A 13,796-nucleotide genomic window follows, 5' to 3' on the forward strand; every position below is an offset into this window, starting at 1 on the left:
GAGTGCTCTACTACTTGAGCTACAGCGCCGCTTCTGGTTTTCTAGTGGTTTATTGGAGATAAGAGTCTCATGGACTTTCCTGCCCAGGCTGGCTTTGAACTGTGATCCACAGATCTCAGCCTCCTGAGTAGCTAGGATTACAGGCGTGAGCCACCATGGTCCGGCTGATTTAGAACTCTCTAGGACCAATTTTTTTGTTTACTTGTAAGTACTATGTTTTAACTTTTACATATAAATCTCTCTTTCACCTCTCTCTCCTCTCTCTCTCCTCTCTCTTTCTCTCTCTCTCTCTCCTCCTCCTCCTCCTCCTCTTTGCCAGTTATGGAGCTTAAACTAGAGGGCCTCCTAGTTGATATTTGATACTTTACTTATGGCTGGCACTTCACTAGTTGATCCATGCCCTCAGCTTTTTGCTGGTAAATTGGAAAAAAATCTCTCAAAGTCAGACAATGGTAGCTCAAGCTTGTAATCCTAGCTACACTGGAGGCTGAGATCTGAGGATCATGATTTGAAGCCAACCAGGCAGGAAAGTCCAGGAGACTCTTTTGTCCAATTAACCACCAGAAAACCAGAAGGGGCACTGTGGCTCAAAGTAGCAGAGTGCTAACCTTGAGCAAAAGAACTCAAGGACAGAACCCAGGCCCTGAAGTCAAGCCCACCACCAATTTAAAAAAAAGAAAAAGAAAAAAAGGAACTCACTCACAGATTTGTCTGCCAAAGCTGGCTTTGAATCAAGATTATCAGATCTCAGACTCCTAAGTAGATAGGATTATAGGCATGAGCCACTAGCAACCTATGCATAATTCTAATACAAAATTTTCACTAAAAATTCTAGGCAATAAAAACATTATACCATGGTTCCATTGCATTGGGGGGGGGAGTCGGTCGTGGGGCCTGAACTCTGGGCCTGGGCATTGTCCCTCAGCCTCATTATTCTATTTTCATGCATACATATAATGTCCTTACATTCACACCACCACTACCTTCTCCTTTTTGCCCTCTCTGTTCTGGCTGTTTTCTCCCGAACAGTCCCCTTTTCCATACATATCATAATTTTTAAGGTCTCTATTTCCCATATGAGAAAAATAAACATTCAGTATTTGTCTTTCTGCATCTGATTTATTTTGCTTATCATGATGATTTTTAGTTCCACTCATTTTCCTGCAAAAGACAGCATTTCATTCTTCTTTATGGCTGAATAAAACTCTATTGTGTATATATACTATCTGTTCTTTTTTTTTTTTTTTTTTTTGGGTTCGGTCGTGGGGCCTGAACTCTGGGCCTGGGCGCTGTCCCTCAGCTCTTCAGCTCAAGGCTAGCGCTCTACCACTTGAGCCACAGTGCCACTTCTGGCTTGCTTTTTTCTTTTTGCTTATGTGGTGCTGAGGAATGGAACCCAGGGCCTCGAGCATGCAAGGCAAGCGCTCTACCACTGAGCCACCTTCCCAGCCCTACTATGTGTTCTTTACCCATGGGTTGATGGCAACCCAAGCTAATGCTATAATTTGGCTATCGTGAAATATGCTGCTGTAAAAATGGGTATGCAGCTATCTCAATTGTATGCTGACATGCATGCTATGGATATGTGTACCCAGGAGTGATATAGTACTATCACAGTGTAGCTCTATTTTTAGTTTGTGAAGAAACTCCATACTGAGCTCTATAGTGACTGGAGTAATGCACATGCCCACCAACAGCATATAAGAGTTCCTTCTGCCACCAACTTCATTCTTCAACATTTGCTGCATTCTGACCAGCCTATGTTGTTGCTGTTTGTTTTCTTGATTATAGCCATTCTGACTGGGTGAAATAGAATTTCATTGTCTTTTCTTTTTTTTTTCTTATTCTTTCTTTTTTTGTGTGTGGTCGGTCGTGGGGCTTGAACTCTGGGCCTGGGCACTGTCCCTCAGCTCTTCAGCTCAAGGCGAGCTCTCTACCACTTGAGCCAGAGCACCACTTCCGGCTTTTTTCTTTTTGTTTATGTGGTGCTGAGGAATCAAACCCAGGGCCTCATGCATGCAAGGCAAGCGCTCTACCACTGAGCCACCTTCCCAGCCCTTGGTTTGTTTTTTTTAAGTCTGGGTTTTGTGGCTGGTGGCTTTGAGTCTGTGACTGAGTTAAGCTCCTCCTCCTTTGTTTTTGGGGTGAGTTGCTGGTTCAAGGCGTAAGATTGGGTGTCATTCTCAATACCAGGGAGTCCATGGAGCTGAGGAGGCCCCAGGCCCAGCCCAGAGCTCAGCTCCTTCCTCCTCCCTCTTCTGGTGCTCTGGGCACCCACTTGTCCCCACTCTAGTGTACTTCCTGAGGAATACAGCAGGATGGGGCAGGGCCTCTCCCCAAGTCAAACTGAGCTGGGGGCGCTGCCTGGTGGGGGGTGGGGACAGGGAATCAGGAGCAGTTTTGCCCCAGGGAAACGATGTCATCTCTTTCAAATAATGTTCTAAAATAATTTGAAATTTTAAAGTTACATCAGTAATTAAAAATGGGGAATGGAAATTTGTTTTTAATCATCTCACCACAAAATGATACCCTTGGATAGGGTGCTTTGTGCCCTGTGGGTCAGGCAACCTCATCAGAAAGCAGGCTTCCTGTCCTGCACTGGTGGCTCATGCCTGCAAACCCAGCAGGAGGCTGAGATCTGAGGATCACAGTTCAAAGGCAGCCTGGGCAGGAAAGTCTCATGAGACACTTACTTCTGTTTAAGCACCATAAAGCCACAAGTGAAGCTGTGACTCAAGTGGTAGAGTACCAGCCTTGAGCAAAAACAAACAATAAAAACAAATAAAGGCCTGGCGCCTGTGGCTCACGCCTGTAATCCTAGCTACTCAGGAGGCTGAGATCTGAGGATCTCGGTTCAAAGCCAGTCCGGGCAGGAAAGACCATGAGACTCCTATCTCCAATAAAACCACTAGAAAACCGGAAGTGGCGCTGTAGCTCAAGTGGTAGAGCGCTCGCCTTGAGCTGAAGAGCTGAGGGACAGCGCCCAAGCCCAGAGTTCAAGCCCCATGACCCACAAAAAACAAAAAACAAAACTCCAGCCCAGAGTTTAAGTCCCAGTACCAGCACACACACACACACACACACACACACACATACACACAAAAACACATGCATGGGGTGGGGTGGGTCCACTCTGTCCAGTTCTCTGCCCTTCTGTCCAGCAGGGACACCTGTCCACCATCCCAGCAGCCTGGACATGAAGACATGGAAGCCAGGTGCTTGCATTCCCGATGTGCGGATGTCTCAGGCGGGGCCTGAGCTGAGTCCTGGCTGTGTGTAGATTTGGGAGCTGGCCTGGCCAGCCCCATCTCTGCCCCCTGAGGACTTGGGGGGTGTTTCTCCCAGGCTTCCACTGGAAATGAGGTCCAGGTGGGAAGGCTCTGAGCCTCTCAGGAGCCATGTCATTGGCTCAGAGTTCCAGTTCCTGCAGAGAGCTGTCCCCACGGGACCCAAGTTGTCCGAGCCCCACTTCATCCAGAGGACGGCGCCAGCCAGTACCAGCAAGATGGGCACCTTCACGAACACCAGGAGCATGTAATAGTTCCTGTGTGAGAGGCAAGGGCACCAAAACCTGCCACCATCAGACACCTCAGCCCAGCCCGAGACCCTGTGCCCCAGTCCTACTCTCAAGCCACACCCCCCCATTGGTCAGTGATCCAGCTGGTCTTGTCCATCTTCCTTCTTCTAATCTTACCTTCTGTATGTCACCCCGTTCCCTCAGGCCCAGGAGAAGATCTGGGCTGTGTGGCTGTCCTGCCTCTGTTTCCCTACTGCCAGCCCCAGGTTGGTAAACCACCCTCCCTGCCTGGCAGCCCATGATGCCTTGCACCATGAAGATGGCTATCCTATTCTTCTTAGCAGCCCAGAGACCATGGCCCTTTTTTAGCCAGACCAGTTGACCAGATAGGGGTGGTGATTCGTTAGAGAGGAGCGGATGGGCAGGAGGATAAGGTTGAAGTCGGGCCTGGGACCCTGGCTCTGGCTAAAACAGCGCTGGCATCTGGTGGCAGGACACAGGCAGGAGTTCCTGCTTGGGTCCCCCATGGGAGCAGGGACAGGACCCCGGGACTCACCTCTTGTACAATTCAGATGACACCTTGGAATTGCTCTGTGCAGTTGGTCCAGCCAACATTTTGGAGGCCATGGTGCTCGCTCCCTCTGGGCACAGGCAGAGTTGGCCCTGGGTTATTAGATAGTCATACAGACTCACATTGCCACCCCCCACCCCGCCAGCCCTCTACAGAAGACCCGCCTTCCGTGGATCAGGGAGCTTTTTGTCTCTTTGACTACTGTGCCCAGGCTGCAATTAGTTTCTTGTTGTTTTATTGAAGATAACAGACTCACAAGCTTTCCTGCCAGGCTAGCTTGAAGTTCCAACCATGATCCTCCTATCTCAGCCTCCAGAGTAGCTAGGATTATAGATGGGAGCCAGAGCACCTGGCTACTAAGAAACTCTTGCTAGAGTGACTCTTTCCAGACCCCACTTTACTCCTGTGTGTGTCTCTCTCTCTCTGGTGTGGATCCTGACAACACAGGAGCTTTTTGGAAAGCTGGCTGTGTGGCTCTGCATATCGCAGGGTGGAATGAGGGCTGAGGGTTGTTTCTTGGGCACCAGCCGCTGCAGAGGGAAGGCCCGAGAGCCCTGCGGTGGTTGTGGCAGGGCAGGGCAGGCAGGGCAGCCTGAGAGGTGAGCAGACACCTTCCTTTCTCACACACCTGCTCACTGTACCTCCCCAGGTCTCTCCCCTGCCCCTGGCTCATCTTCTGCAACCAGAGAGAGCAGAAGCCACACACACACAGAGGAGAGATGCTAGGCAGCACCAAGGATCGGACACTGAGGCCCTCTAGGCTAACCCAGTCCCTCACAACCCCATATGACAGGTTCTTAGAGTGAGTTCTAGAAAGTTCTGGCTGCTTCTAAGACTGCTGCCCTGAGACCCCATTCAGGCATCCAAGGCCCACCCAGGACTCCAGTGGGAGAACATGAAATGTCCTGGCTATGGAAGCCTAGAATGGTAGGTCTGGACCCTGGAGAACCCGGATGAAGTCCAGGCCCCACCCCTGCCCTGATACTTGTCATCTGCCATGCGTCCACTAGGAGAGATCGCAGGGATGATGGCGGTGACCGTAGAGGGGCTGGACTTCTGCTCTTACTTCTCTCTACCTCCCTCTTTGTCTGTCTGTCTGTCTGTCTACTTCCAGGGCTCTCCGTTATTTCCCTTTGGCCCCTGGAAGAAGAGGGAGGAATTTTCCATCCTGAATGCCAGTACCTCCTGGTATAGACGAGAATGTTCTTACCTGGGCCAATGATCACTTTAACGCGGGCCCCCAGGTCTGTTCCAAATCTCTGGATCCCACACCAGTACGTGCCCGCGTCCTCACGCCCGAGCCTCTCCATGGTCACCTTGAATGAGTGGTTGCTCTGATCGTCCTTGATGGACACCCGCTCGTTCTTCTCTTCTTCCTCTGACCCACTGGTTTGGATGAGGATCTGGCAGGTCCTCCAGCTTCTGCCCCGACACCACCACTTATTATAGGCCTTCCATCTTGGGTCGTAGTGACACTGCACGGTCACTGACCCCTGCTCCCAGCCTCTCACGGATGCTGGGCCTTGAATGGCCAGACAGCCTGGAAAACATAATGCAAGGTAAGAGTTCCCACTGCCCTGGGCTGGGCCGATGCCCAGGGACTGGAGGAGAGGCCCAGGCACCCCAGTCACCCCAACACTGACTACTCCACCTCCCAGTGATTCTTGTCTTTCTCTCTCTTTCAGTCTTGGGTCAACATGTAGTGTGTTGGTATGTTTTGGGGGTTTTTTGTTTTGTTTTGTTTTTGTCAGTCAAGGGGCTTGAACTCTGGGCTTGGGCGCTGTCCCTGCACTCTTCAGTCAAGGCGAACACTCTACTGCTTGAGCCACGGTGCCACTTCCAGTTTTCTGGTGGTTTATTGGAGATAGGAGTCTCACAGACTTTCCTGCCTGGGCTGGCTTTGAACCTCGATCCTCAGATCTCAGCCTCCTGAGAAGCTAGGATTACAGGCCTGAGCCACCAATGCCTGGCTTGTTGGTAAGTTTTTGACAAGCAGCTCTCTTTGGTTTGGGACAGCTGCCCATTTATGTTGTGTAAATGCTTCCATCTGGTTGTTTTGACGTGATGTCGGTGGCCACAGAGAAGAGATGTTCAGGATGACTCAGTGAGTCAGCCAGCTTCACACACCCCAGAGGAGGCCCAGGGCCTTTGTCCCTCCTCCTCCTTCTCCACCTTCTGCCTCCTCTCTCCCTCCTCTTCTTCCTTCTCCTCTGCCTCTTCCTCCTCCTCAAGGCTGGTGCTCTACCACTTGAGTCACACCTCTATTTGTGGATCCTTGGTGATGAATTGGACTTAAGAGTCTCACAGACTTTTCCTTCCCAGGCTGACCTCAAACTGTGATCCTCAGAACTCAGCCTCCTGAGTAGCTAGGGTCAAAGGTGTGAGCCACCCACATCCAGTTCTCCCACCCTCTTCTTGTTCATTTTTTATGACCCCACCGAGGGAGTCGCTCTGTTCCCCTGATTTCAATGATTGCCTACCTCCTGATGAGCCCCATGGCCACATTTGAAGCTCAAATTCTTCCTTCAGCTTCAGGCTACCATTTCCAGATATACACCAGAAATGCACCGCCTCCTCACCAAACCTACTCTGGTGTTTCCTCTGTCTCGTGGGGACAGAGCAACCGAGGCCCCACGGCAGCTGACAGGTTAGAGAGAGTGGAAGTTGATGCTGCTGGTCTGTTGAGTGACTACATTCAGATGGGCCCTTTCCTTGCCATGATTGCTCATTCCTCGGTCACAAAGAAGCAGACAAAGGTGTAGGGAACCACACTGGAAGTTTTTGCTTGCCTGTCTCCTGTCCTCAGGCTTGGCCTGGGGTCTCTGTGCTGTGGAGCAGGTCTGTGGTCAATGGAATAATCCTCTGTGGATATTGATGTAGTAATAACCAGAACCAGGGAGTGTTGTCCCCTTTCAGGGCAGAAGGGACTTTCCAGATCTAAATGAAGGTTTTGAGATAGAGATTGTTCTGCATAGTCCCGTGGATCACTGTCCTGAGCAGTCCCGTGGATCCTTACGAGTGAAAGAAGGTTGAAAGAGAGTTAGATTGAAGATGCTTCATCACCAGCTTTGAACATGGAGAGGGCCACGGCCAAGCAAAGCTGGGAAAAGCAAGGGGAAATATTGTCCCTTCGAGCCGCCAGAAAGAACGCAATCTTGACTTCAGCCTGCTTACCATCCCAGTCTTCAGCACAGTACATTAATGAATTTGCACTGATCTAAGCTGCTGAGTTTGCAGTCATTTGCTATAGCAGCTGACGGAAACTAATGTAGTGCTGAAGCAGTGGAACCGACCTTGTGCATTTTGACGAACAACTCCACTATAGAAGACTTACGTCTCCATCCGTCCTCTCCTCTCCTTCCCCTTCCACAGCTGAGTGATTGAATGCCTTCTCAGAGCCGTGGGGACAGCGCCGCAGAAGGGAAACAGTGACGGCTCTGCACACAGAAGGACAAGCCTCCCCCGGGTGTCATTGGGAAATCCTGAGAGTTGCTCAACCTCCCCGAGTCCTCTTACTTCCTCATTTGCAAGATGGTGACTCCATCCTCAGTCTCACATGGGCTGTTAGAAGGCTTGGACGCATGCCCGTACCATCCTCTGGGAATGGCTTTGTCGGTGACAGCCCTTGTCTTGTACCCAGGTGGCAACAGTAACAGCTGAGAAGTCTAGAGTGTCCTTGATCTCCCCGCATAGCTGCTGGATTAGACAGGAGACTGTCCACCTCGGCTGCCCCTCCCCCCTGTGCACGCGTGTGTGCGTGCGTGCACGCGCGCACACACACACACACACACCTTTCCTGTCACCTCAAGCTCTGGCAGTGAGATCTGAATTCCTTCCATTTAGCATTGAGTTTCCTTGAAAGCTGGGTCTCATGTTACTCCCTGCCCCTCTCTGCCCCTGTTTCTAGACTATAAGTCATCTTTACTTTTCTCTTCCCCTGCCCCTGATGGGGTCTTCCAGAATTCTGTACTTCCTCCTCTCTAGAAAGCCCTCCTTTAACACCTGCCCTTCCCTTGGCCACCTTCTCCATCTCCTTCAAAGCCCAGACTTTTGTTGTTGTTGTTGTTGTTTGGTGGGGGTGGCTAGTCATCAACTCAGAGCCTAGGCTGGTCCTTAGCTTTTTTCTGCTCAAGGCTGTTGCTCTAGCTTCTTGGTCATTCGCTGGACATAAGAGATATTGCTGCTAGGCTGGCTTTGAATTATGATCCTCAGATCTCAGCCTCCTGAGTAAGATTACAGGTATGAACCACCAGTGTCCAGCTGCAGAGATTCTCTGCTTGTTTCCCTCTGTCTTCCTATACTCAATCCTGGCATCTTGCTCTGTTTCTTATTCATGATACCAATGAAGTTATCCACAGTTTCTTGACAAGCAGCTTGCATTGTGATCATGGCCATGAATGTTTCAAATCGAGGATAAGAGTCTCCACCCTGACCAACAGCGCAGTCCCATGCGATGGTAAACATTAGAAAACCCCAGCTGTCACTAGCGGGCTTGGGCTAATACTAAAGGGCACGCTTGGATGGTGTTAAACATGTTTGTAATGCCATTAGCTGATCAAAACAACTCAGAAAAAAATCTTAAACATAGATATAGGTGTCCATTAATAGAAGGGTTGCTAAGAGATAGACAGCCACTGTGTAAACCAGCCCTGGGCACTGTTCCTGAGCTTTTTCACCCAGGAAGGCTAGTGCTCCATTACTTGAACCACGGCTCCACTTCTAGCTATTTGATAGCTAACTGGAGATCAGAGTCTCCTAGGCTTTCCTGTCTGGGCTGCCTTCAAACCTTGAGTCTTAGATCTCGGCCTACTGAGTAGCTGGGATTACAGGCATGAGCCACCAGTTCCCAGCTCAGTTTTTCATTTTTTTGTGACTCTGAAATACTGTACTCTGAAATTGAGTCAGTCCTTCGGGGAAGGTTGCCATATGTACAAAATTCTTGCACGAATGAGTCTCAATGACACCAAATGACACGCTCATTAGTGTGAGAGCATGTGTGTGTACATGTGCATGACTGTGCATGTGAACAAATGTGTGACCCAGGAGGCACGGATGGGGTGTGACTGCATGTGGCATGTGTGTTGTGCATGCGTTTGTGTGCATGAGCGAGTGTTTAAGCCCTGCCCAAGGCTTTCTGCTTCTCTTCTATGGGGGCTACCATGTTGGGATTAAGAGAGGGAGCAGCTGGGGGGGTCACTGAACTCAAATGCAAACTGGGGCCTGGGTGATGCAAAGATGCATTCCCAGCCTCACATCTAGCCCAGTCCCTGGAAGCATCCTGCACACCAAGACCTCCTGCCGTTGGTCCTTACATGCATGTACATCTCACCTATTAGACTATCCAGGGCCATCTTCAATGGCCAGCCCTAGTTCTCTTTTCCTCCCATGTCCTGAGGGCCTGGTGCCTGCCTGCCATGATGGAGGACCCAGTGCCCTTTGGCCAAATGGTTCAACAGAGCCACCTGTCGCTTTCCTGGGTGACAGCCCTTCTTGAGTCAGGACACAGCCTCCACCTCTGCTCCTGCAGCACCTAGTCCCCAGGCCTGAGATGTACTTACCTGGGAGACCCAAAAGAAGCAGTGCTGGTGGTAGCCACATGGTCCTGCTTGCCCCCTCTCCTTCCCGCACTGACCAACAGCGGGCAGCAAAGGCAGATCGCAGCCAGACCCTGGAAGAACTGCTGGAACCCAGGCTTGTCTCTTCTTACGTGTCCTGGTCTCCCTTTTGAACTGCTTACTGGGTCACTTCCTTTTCTAGTGTGGATGTTTCCTGCTTTTGATTATTCAGCAAAAGAGACGTCAACTCTTGGCAGAGCTGAGTTAGAGTGGAAGAGCGCCCTCCCAAGGTAGGAAAGAGGAGGCACAGGAAGGGAGGATGAGGGGAGGAGAGAGCTGGGGAGGCCGGGCTACTCACGGCCTTCTCTGGGAGAGGACCAAATTCCAGCCTTTTACCCCTACTGTCGACGCCCCTTGTCAGCAGGAAGTAGCCAGAGAGAATCCTCGCCCTATTTCATGATTATTAAAAGGCTGGAATGTAAGGTCCGCTTCTGGATGGCTAGCAGACTCTACCCTCCTCACAGCAAAATCTTCACCCAGTACCTGCGTTACCTAGGCAACTGGGACACCTGGAAGAGGTCACATCTGCATCCGCTGAGGTCACATCTGAATTTGATGTGGCCACACCTTTCTCCGCCCCTACCCTAGATAAGGCCTAGCGCAGGCCCAGACGCTCTCTCGCTGCTCTTTTCTAGCTCTCTCTGCTCTCTCTCTGCTCTCGCTGCTCTTTGCTAGCTCTTTCCTCTCTTTCCCAGCTCTCTCTCGTTCCCAGGCCTTTCCCAGACAGCCTTGCCTGGTCCCAGCAGGTCTACTGAATACCACGTGAGTGCTGCTGTTCTTACTCGGATACCTCTTTTTAAAAACCTAACATAGCTGCAGACCACCTGTTCTTGGGTGAGAATAGAACCCTGGATGCCAACTCCAGAAATGGATTTACCCTATAGTTCTAAGCCCCAGTAGCAGCAGGGATTCCCCAACTCAGGTGTCAGCTGGGCCATGCTGGGACACTTGGAGGTGCGTTTAGGTGTTAGAGTCAGGTGCATAAGAAAGCAGACTATGGGATCAGAGAGATTTGGACCCTTAACCCACTTACAAGCTAAGTACCTGTGAGACAATCTGCATAAGCCTACCCCGTGAGCCTCAATGTTTGAAGCTACAAATCGGGCCCATTATGATGGTGAGAAATGTCATCAGAAATGTGAATGTTATTCTCATTTAACACAAGAAAGCTATCGTGAAGTTCTGAGGACAAAGTGCTAGCTAGGTTAATGGAGTTAGCACCAACTTATATAAATAAAATACAAGAACTGCTGGGCTCCGGTGGTTCATGCCTGTAATCCTAAACCACTCAGGAAGTTGAGATCTGAGGATCATGGTTCAGAGACAACACATACAAGAAAGTATGTGAGACTCTTGTCTCCAATTTAAAACAAAACAACAACAACAAAAACAAAACAAGAAGCCAGAAGTGGAGCTCTGGCTCAAGTAGTAGAGTACTAGCCTTGAGCAAAAATAGCTTAGGGACAACATCCAGACTCTGAGGTCAAGCCCAGGACACTCTCTCTCTCTCTCTCTCTCTCTCTCTCTCACACACACACACACACACACACACACAAATTGTTTTAGCCACTAGATGAAGAGGAAGACAGAATAGGCCCAAGAGCAGAGGGTTGAAAGGAGGTTGGTGTGCAGAGTTTTCTCACTGGCACACCTAACCTTCACCTGACAAATTTTTTTTTGGTCCTGGGGCTTGAATTCTGGGCCTAGGCACTGACCCTGAGCTTCTTTTGCTCAAGGGTGAGTACTCCACCAATTGAGCCATGCACCACTTCCAGTTTTTTTTTTTTTTCTTTTGAGTGGTTTTATTGGAGCAAAGAGCTTCACAGAAGTCTCCTATCTGGACTAACTTTGAACCATGATCCTCAGATCTCAGACTCCTGAGAAGCTAGAATTACAGGTGTGAGCCACTGGCTCCGGACTCACCTGACGATTTAATTAAAACATCCATTCATAACCCAACAGCTGACTGTTTTGGGAAGTGAGTGAAGGTATTTTATTTTCCCAGATCTTCAGAGTCACCAAGAAGGAAAGGTTAGTCCCTGGACATCTGTGGTGGTGGTAGCTCAGGATCCTGGCAGGGGAGTCAAGAGGAGGTTTTTCCTAGGCTGGGTATGGCTTGGGGGTGCCTATAAAACAGCTGTTGGGGGTGCCTATAAAACAGCTGGGATCAGCAATGATAACAAAAGATACAAATTTCAAAAGAAATCCCAGCAGGAAACTAAAATATCATGCCTCTGCCCCTTCCTAGACCTTTCTGGTTCCTTGAAATGTAATAAAAATCTCAAGAGGGGCTGGGAAGGTGGCTCAGTGGTAGAGAGCTTGCCTTGCATGCCTTAGGCCCTGGGTTCAATTCCCCACTACCACATAAGCAAAAAAAGAAAAAAAAGCCGGAAGTGGCGCTGTGGCTCAAGTGGTAGAGCGCTAACCTTGAGCTGAATAGCTGAGGGACAGCGCCCAGGCCCAGAGTTCAGGCCCCACGACTGGACCCAAAAAAAAAGAAAAAAAAATCCCAAGATTTCAGTGGCAGGAATCTGCAGAAGAAACTCGGTTAGGAATTAACTAATCAGGACCTTAACACCCCCTACCACCTAAAAAAAAAAAAGTCATCCTCTAGCCAGGTGTCAGTGGCCCACATCTGTAATACTAGCTACTCAGAAAACTAAATGCTGAGAATTGTGCTTCAAAGTCAGCCTTGACAAAAAAGTTCATAGGACTCTTATCTCCAATTAACAAGCAAAAAGCCAGAAGTGGAGTTGTGGTCTTGAGCAAAAAGAAGATCAGGGACAGCACCTAGGCCCTGAGTTCAAGGTTCAGGACCAACACATACACAGACACACACACACACACCCTCTAAACACCTAATATAATAAGGGTAAGCAACTAGGGCCTAGTCCAGGATTTAAAACCTCTAGAGCCAGTCACCTGAGAAGGGAGCAGCAGTGTCCTTCAATCAAGACACTTCCCTTCTCAATTAAGTTCTCACTCTCTTTGTAGGTTTTGTCCACTGATTCCTGGAACAAGAACTGGAGAAAACAATGGTGGCAGCAGCCAGCAGTTAAAGTGCAACACTAGCAGACATTGCCTGATGCTGAGCTGCAACACTAGCAAGTGTTGCCTGCTGATGAGCTCTAACACTGGCAGGCACTGCCCATAATTGAGCTATAATACTGGTGGGTGTTTCCTGCTACTGAGCTGTAATCCTAATGGTCTTGCTGGCTGTAGAGCCAGAAGGGCTGTAATTGGAATGGATTCTGCCCATCAAGGGCAACAGGAAAAATTTGTATCAATAGCAAGATAGAAACGATTGGTGTAGAGGCTTCCATGGCTTCAGAGAAGATTATCTATGTGAATCCTTATAAACAAGTATCTCAGATTAAGTCAATAATTTGGGTAGTAAGTAGAGTAGATGGAAGTACCCAGAGGGCATCCAGAGAAGAAATTGGTCTTGTGGATTGTCACTCATGTTTCCAAAGCCTCAGTGTTCAATCTGCTCAAAATCAGCAGACTTCTTTTGGGATGAGTAAAAGAAGTAAGTATTGATTCATTAGAGTCAGCTTCCATGTTGGGATAGCTGTACCTGATGCCAACTGTGTCTTTTTTTTTGGTCGTGGGGCCTGAACTCTGGACCTGGGTGCTGTCCCTCAGCTCTTCAGCTCAAGGCAAGCACTCTACCACTTGAGCCACAGTGCCACTTCCAGCTTTTTCTGCTTATGTGGTGCTGAGGAATTGAACTCAGGGCCTCATGCATGCAAGGCAAGCGCTCTACCACTGAGTCACCTTCCCAGCCCATCTGACTGTGTCTTTGATATAGGGGCTAAGGATGATTTAAGCATGTATCTGTTTGATATGGAAGGTAGCTTTCCCAGATCAGAAGATGCAAAGCTTAGATTAAAAGAAATTGACAAAGCCGGGCGCTGGTAGCTCACGCCTGTAATCCTAGCTACTCAGGAGGCTGAGATCTGAGGATCGCGGTTCAAAGCCAGTCCGGGCAAGAGAGACCGTGAGACTTCTATCTCCACTAAACCACCAGAAAACCGGAAGTGGCGCTGTAGCTCAAGTGGTAGAGCGCTTGCCTTGAGCTGAAGAGCTGAGG

The 13,796-nt window shown here is 49.5% G+C and overlaps 1 protein-coding gene across 1 annotated transcript; it reads right to left on the reverse strand.

Annotated features, from left to right (window-relative positions):
• Nucleotides 1–3,060: 3,060 nt before the first annotated feature.
• On the reverse strand, nucleotides 3,061–5,803 carry Cd300lb (CD300 molecule-like family member b; the record flags this gene model as incomplete). Its single annotated transcript, XM_013036681.1, has 3 exons — nucleotides 3,061–3,544; nucleotides 4,074–4,158; nucleotides 5,299–5,803. Coding segments are annotated over 3 exons (891 nt in total), but the record flags the coding sequence as incomplete, so codon positions are not given.
• Nucleotides 5,804–13,796: the final 7,993 nt, after the last annotated feature.

Source organism: Dipodomys ordii, unplaced genomic scaffold (assembly GCF_000151885.1).
Source record: "Dipodomys ordii isolate 6190 unplaced genomic scaffold, Dord_2.0 Scaffold7, whole genome shotgun sequence".
NCBI lineage: Eukaryota > Metazoa > Chordata > Mammalia > Rodentia > Heteromyidae > Dipodomys > Dipodomys ordii.